General features: G+C 52.1%; 1 protein-coding gene across 1 annotated transcript in view; it reads right to left on the bottom strand.

Moving 5' to 3' along the window:
- Positions 1–396: 396 nt before the first annotated feature.
- LOC138818787 (DNA polymerase alpha subunit B) overlaps positions 397–6000 on the bottom strand; it is a 33893-nt gene continuing 28289 nt past the window's right edge. The window contains exons 14-18 of the mRNA XM_070009905.1: positions 5066–5174; positions 4705–4811; positions 2344–2403; positions 1972–2098; positions 397–886 (exon numbers count right to left, since the gene is read on the bottom strand). Of these exons, the coding sequence (XP_069866006.1) occupies positions 737–886; positions 1972–2098; positions 2344–2403; positions 4705–4811; positions 5066–5174 (553 nt within the window). The 3' untranslated portion in view covers positions 397–736. The remainder of the gene's footprint in view (positions 887–1971; positions 2099–2343; positions 2404–4704; positions 4812–5065; positions 5175–6000) is intronic.

Genomic DNA, 6000 nt, shown 5'->3' with positions numbered 1-6000 from the left:
TGAGATTTTTATTTTTTGGTTGGTCAGGGGCTTGAACTTTAGGCCTGGGCACTGTCCTTAGGCTTTTTTGCTCAAGGGTAGCAGTCTACCACTTTGAGCCACAGCGCCACTTCTGGTTTTCTGGTGGTTAACTGGAGGTAAAGTGTCCCACGGACTTTCCTGCCTGGGCTAAGGAAGCTGAGATTTGAGGATTAAAGTTCAAAGTCAGCCTGGGAAGAAAAGTCTGACACTATTATTTCTAGTTAACTGGCAAAAAGGCAGAAATGGGGCTGTGGCTCAAATGGTAGATCAGCCTTGAATGGAAAAAACAGAGAGCACTTTGGCCTGAGTGCAAGCCCCAGTACCGACACACGCATGGCAGGCACGCACGCACACAGGCACATGCACACACACAGTTACACTCAATTTATTTTTACTTCTCCCAAAGTTGTTTGTACATTTGATTCATGTAGACAAATTACAAAGCCTTCCCTCCTGTGGTGGGCATGTTCTCTTAGCCAGTTCTCTTCCAGATGCCCATATCCCCTCTGAAGCAAAAACTTCCTTCTGGAGTAGAGCCAGCTGCACAGCTCCAGCCCTGCTAAGGCAGCCCTCCCCGCAGCCAGGCCCATCTCTGCAGCTCTGTCCTCATGGCTGCTCCTCTTCTGGTCCCCTGCAAGTCTGGGCTCACTAGAGGGCTGTGCCTGGCCTGGCATCTGCAAGGGCAGCACGCCAGGGGACAGAAAAGCCTGAGGACTCAGATCCTCACCACCTGCGCAGCAATGCTCAGACCCCGCCGCTTCTCCCAGTCCATCGGCTTTCTCCTGAGGTACAGGCGGCCGAAGGTGCCACCCACCTGCCCTTTGGTGAGGCGTCCGGGATTCACACACACGCAGCCAAGGATGTCCTGGGGAGGAAATCAGAAGACGGGGTGTGGAGGCCACAACTCACTGGGGTCTGACCCCACACAGATAGGAATCATCAGATACTTAGGCCCCAGAGGATTTGTATAAAATAGATGACCAGGCTGGGAATGTGGCTTGGTGGTAGAATGCTTGCCTAGCATGCGCGAAGCCCTGGGTTTGACTCCTTAGTGTCACATAAACAGAAAAAGCCAGGAGTAGTGCTGTGGCTCAAGTGGTAGAGTGCTAGCCTTGAGCAAAAGCAGCTCAGGGACAGTGCCCTGAGTTCAAGCCCCAGGACTGATTTAAAAAAAAAAAAAAAAAAAAGGCAACCAAACCTATATGCAGTGTAGTACGTCAATTTTTTTTTTTTTTTTTGGTCAATCATGGGGCTTGAACTCAGGGTCTGAGTGCTGTACCTGAGCTCTTTTGCTCAAGGCTCGCACTGTACCACTCTGAGCAACAGCACCAGTTCTGGCTTTTTGGTGGTTAATTGGACTCACGTGGCCTTTTCTACCCCCAGCTGGCTTTGAACCATAATCCTCAGATCTCAGCCTCCTGGGTAGCTAGGGTTACAGGCATGAGCCACTTGGCGTATGTGAACTTTTTATTGGAAGACTCTGATGGCTAGAGCTGGCAAGATGGCCGTCAGCTCTCACACAGTCAAACCTGACCCAGCTGTTTCTTGTTTTCTCACATAAAGAAGTAGTTACCACTTGACCAGGCAAGCAAAGCTTCATGGCAGTGAATACCAGAATGACTCCAGAGCTGAGTCTGGGAATGGATGGTCACATGAGAATCCGGGAGGGTGGGCAAGGACATATGGGAAGTGGCCCCACATCACCTGACCTGGCCCATGCCTGACAAGTCACCGATGAAATTCCTAGCGGCTTCCTGGTGTCAGGGGGACACTGATGATGAGCTGTGCTTCATCCACAGATCCGTCCCATCCCACTGCTCCTCCAAAAGCAATGGCGCTCTGTGCTGGGACCCAGGGGCCACTGTTCTCAGCAACAGACCCAGGAAGGGTGAATATTGTTGGTCTCAAAGGGTGTCAGGGTGGTTCTGGAAGATGCCAGTTCAAACCTACCTTCACAAAGTACCTCAGCTCCGATGGAACCACGAGGACATCTGGGGTGACTGGCAGCTGGGCATAGGCATAGAGATGCTCATAGTCGATAGGCATGTCCTCGGGAGGCGGGTAGAGGGGGTAGTAGCTGCAGGGACCAGAGAAAAGCAGTCAGTGGATGCCCATTCAAGACCTCCTGCCCTCCTGCCAGCCTCCCAGCCTCAGGCCTCTGGGTTGTTCATGGGCCATGTGTTTGGGGGACAGAATGTAAGGTGGGTGACCACAGGGCAAAGTTCCCTGTGGGTGGTCTGGGGGCAGCTCCGTCATATCCACCACAGGTTTGTGAGCCCACGTCACTGTCTTCCTGGCCAGCTGAGCGACCAGCGTGCTCACCTCCTCTGTGTCAGGATGTGCTTGAGGATTCGGCTGAATCTGTCTGACGCTCCAGCAGAGCTAGGAAAGGAAGGACAGAAAGAGATGGGGTACACACCTTGTTTTCTCTCCAGGGAGGAGCTGAGACCCCCCTCCCGCCCCCTGCCCAGCTGGTGTTTCCCCGCTACAGGGAAGCAGAGCCCTAGATCAGAGTCCTGACAGGCATGATTAAGAACAAAACAAAACCCTAAAAATGAACCAAAAAAACCCCCCAATGATTGGTGGCTCATGTCTGCAATCTTAGGTACTCATGAAGCTGTCCAAGTTGAGATCTAGGGACTGAGGTTCAAAGCCAGTCCTGGCTAAGAAAATCCATGAGACTCTTATCGCCAATTAATTGGCAAAAAGCCAGAAGTGGAGGTGTGGCTCAAGGAGTAGAGTGCCAGGGCTGGGAAGGTGGCTCAGTGGTAGAGCGCTTGCCTTGCATGCCTGAGGTCCTGGGTTCGATTCCTCAAAAAGAAAAAAGCTGGAAGTGGCGCTGTGGCTCAGGTGGTAGAGCGCTAGCCTTGAGCTGAAGAGCTGAGGGACAGCGCCCAGGCCCAGACTTCAGGCCCCACGACCGGACCCAAAAAAAAAAAAAAAAAGTAGTAGAGTGCCAGCCTTGAGCGGACAAAGCTAAGGGACAGTGCCCAGGCCCTCAGTTCATGCCTCGGTAGCATGCTCAATAAACAAAACAAGAAAGACCTCGGCTGGTACCATTTCCTGTACGAAAACGTCACATGTGCTCCATTAGCAGGTAACAGGTAGCCAGCCGATTCTATGTACCTGAGTCAAAGGCACACATCCATAGTGCTGAACTCCTGACTTGCTCCGCTCTCTGCCCAGCAGAGAGGGAGAACTGACTGTCTAGCTGAAATGCCACAGATGTGGCTGGACCTGACCCTCTGTGGACCACAGCCCACACCGAGAAACACCCCCCGTGCTCACGTCAGTCTGGGGAAGTGAGGAAAGAGAGTAGAGTGGAAAATGCAGATACATTTCTGTGCCTGGAATAAACATGTACAGACAGAAAAGACGATTCTTTGGGGTCTCAAACACTATAAACAAATGACAGAAACAAATGTATCTGACTGCCCCTCCTGGTATAGTTTCCTGACCAGGAAATAAAGTCCATGAGACTCTTTGTGAGATTCCCACCTCAGCCACCAAGAAAGCTCCACTCACTGGTGTATACCTGCCATCTCAGCTATAAGTAAGTCTAAACAGGAGGACAGCAGGCTAGGCTCGCAAGACCCAATCTCAAAAATAATCAAAGCGAGTCGGGTGCCGGTGGGCTCATGTCTGTAATCCTAGCTACTCAGGAGGCTGAGATCTGAGGATCGAGGTTCAGCCAGTCCGGGCAGCAAAGTCCGTGAGACTCCTATCTCCAATAAACCACTAGAAAACTGGAAGTGGTACTGTGGCTCAAGTGGTAGAGTGCTCGCTTTGAGTTTTCTGGTGGTTAATCAGATAAGAATCTCACGGACTTTCCTGTAGGAGCTGGTTTTGAATTGGGATCCTCAGATCTTAGCCTCCTAGGTCTCTAGGACTACAGGCGTGAGCCATGAGCGCCTGGCTTGCTTTGGTTTTTTTTATTTTTATTTTTTTTTTTGGGTCCGGTCGTGGGGCCTTGAACTCTGGGCCTGGGCGCTGTCCCTGAGTTCTTCAGCTCAAGGCTAGCGCTCTACCACTTGAGCCACAGCGCCACTTCCGGCCTTTTCTTTTTGCTTAAGTGGTGCTGAGGAATCGAACCCAGGGCCTTGAGCATGCAAGGCAAGCACTCTACCACTGAGCCACCTTCCCAGCCCCTGTTTTTTTTTTTATTTGCCAGTCCTGGGGCTTGAGCTCAGCCTGGGCACTGTCCCTGACTTTCTTTTGCTCAAAGCTAACACTCTACCACTGGAGCCACAGCTCCACTTCTAGCCTTTTCTGTTTATGTGGTACTGAGGAATTGAACCCAGGGCTTCATGCATGCTTGGTAAGCACTCTACCACTAAGCTATTTTCCCAGCCACTTTGATTTTTGTTGTTGTTGGTGGTGGTGGTGGTGGTGGGGCTTGAACTCTGGGCTTGGGCGCTGTCCCTGCGTTCTCAGCTCAAGGCGAAAGTGGTACTGTGCACCAGCTTTGAGCAAAAGAGATCAGAGACAATGTCCAGGCCCAGAGTTCAAGCCCCCCGACAATTTTTTTTTTTTTCCAAAGCAGAAAAGGGTTGTAGAAGAGTGGCTGCCCAGCAAGTGCAAGGCTCGGAGTTCAAATCCCATTACTGGAGAAACTTGGCGATGACAGGCCCAGAATGTGGGGAGACAGCGACCCTACCCAGCTGCCGGGAATGCACTTCTTACCAGCTGATCTCCTCGGCCCCCATGTGGAACAGCAGGTCTGTGGACGTCAGGCCAAAGATCACCCCATTTATGCTGAGAGTGCAGGGCTCCGACACGAACTGCACTCGCTAAAAGGAGGTATTTGGGTTGACACAAACATTTACACACACACACAGCTGCTGGAAACTTCCTTATAGAAGTCAGGGGTCTCTACTGGCTAGGGAGATGAACCTGTGCCCAGCAGACTCACAGCCATCTTTCCCACATGCAGCTTAGGAATCAGGCTGTGTGCCTGAAAAGGCTGTCGTTACCCCCCATCCTCCCCTCGGGGCCAGGCTGGCCACATTCTGGGCTGCCTGCTGGGCAGAGGGGTCACAGGTACCTTTTTGTCTTCTCGAGACAGATCCGAGTAGCTGAAAGGTGGCTGTGGGTACACGGGCTCATGGTGCACGTCCCTCAGGGAGGGGACGAAGATAAGGTGGGAACCGGAGCTGCAGAAGAGGAAGAAAGTGAGCGCAGAGTGGCAGAATGAGGTTTAAGTCCTGGGAGCTGCATGGCATAGCTGCCCTTCAAGGAGATGTGGTTCCCGGATGCTGCCAAGGGAAGGCAGCATGCTGCCAGGCACATGGGCCCCCTTTCCCCTTCCTCTGTCCTGTCCCACTGGGGCTCCAGGGTGACTACGGTGACAGGAAAACGGGAGAAGACAGCCGGGTGCCAGTGATCACACCTATAATCCTAGCATCTCAGGAGGCTGAGATCTAAGTTCAAAGCCAGCCTGGGCAGGAAAGTTTGTGAAACAGAAGTGGCACTGTGGCTCAAGTGGCAGAGCTCTAGCCTTGAACACAAATAGGCTCAAGGATAGCATCCAGACCCAGTTCAAGCCCCAGGACTGGCAAAAAACAAAAACAAAATAGAAAATGTGAGAAGAAACTGAGACAGAAAATGTAGAGAAAGAATCAGCCTCAGACCTGGAGCTGGCGTGGACTCCCCTCGGCAGGACAGAGGTCCCTTGGAGCATTACAATGACTCCAAAGTGGCTGTAGTGACATGAGTGCCACTGGTCAGATCCTGAGGCTGACTGCCCCTGCATTCCCAAGATCCACCCCAAACCTCTCCACCAGCCAAGGGCTGGGCTATAAGTAACTGGACAGCAAAGACAAGACGCTTTCAGAGCGACACATGCCTGGCTTCTCTGCATCCTTGAACCCTTCCTGCTTAGGTTGGAAAGTGATGCCTCATTTCTACTTTCCAGTACACCAAAGTAACAGATACTCAGCAGCAAGACAGAGGCAGGGAGGACTGCAGCCAGAGGACAAT

This window comes from Dipodomys merriami, unplaced genomic scaffold (assembly GCF_024711535.1).
Source record: "Dipodomys merriami isolate MVZ:Mamm:240054 unplaced genomic scaffold, mDipMer1.0.p SCAF_78, whole genome shotgun sequence".
Taxonomy (NCBI): domain Eukaryota; kingdom Metazoa; phylum Chordata; class Mammalia; order Rodentia; family Heteromyidae; genus Dipodomys; species Dipodomys merriami.
This window is presented reverse-complemented; position numbering and strand designations above follow the sequence as displayed.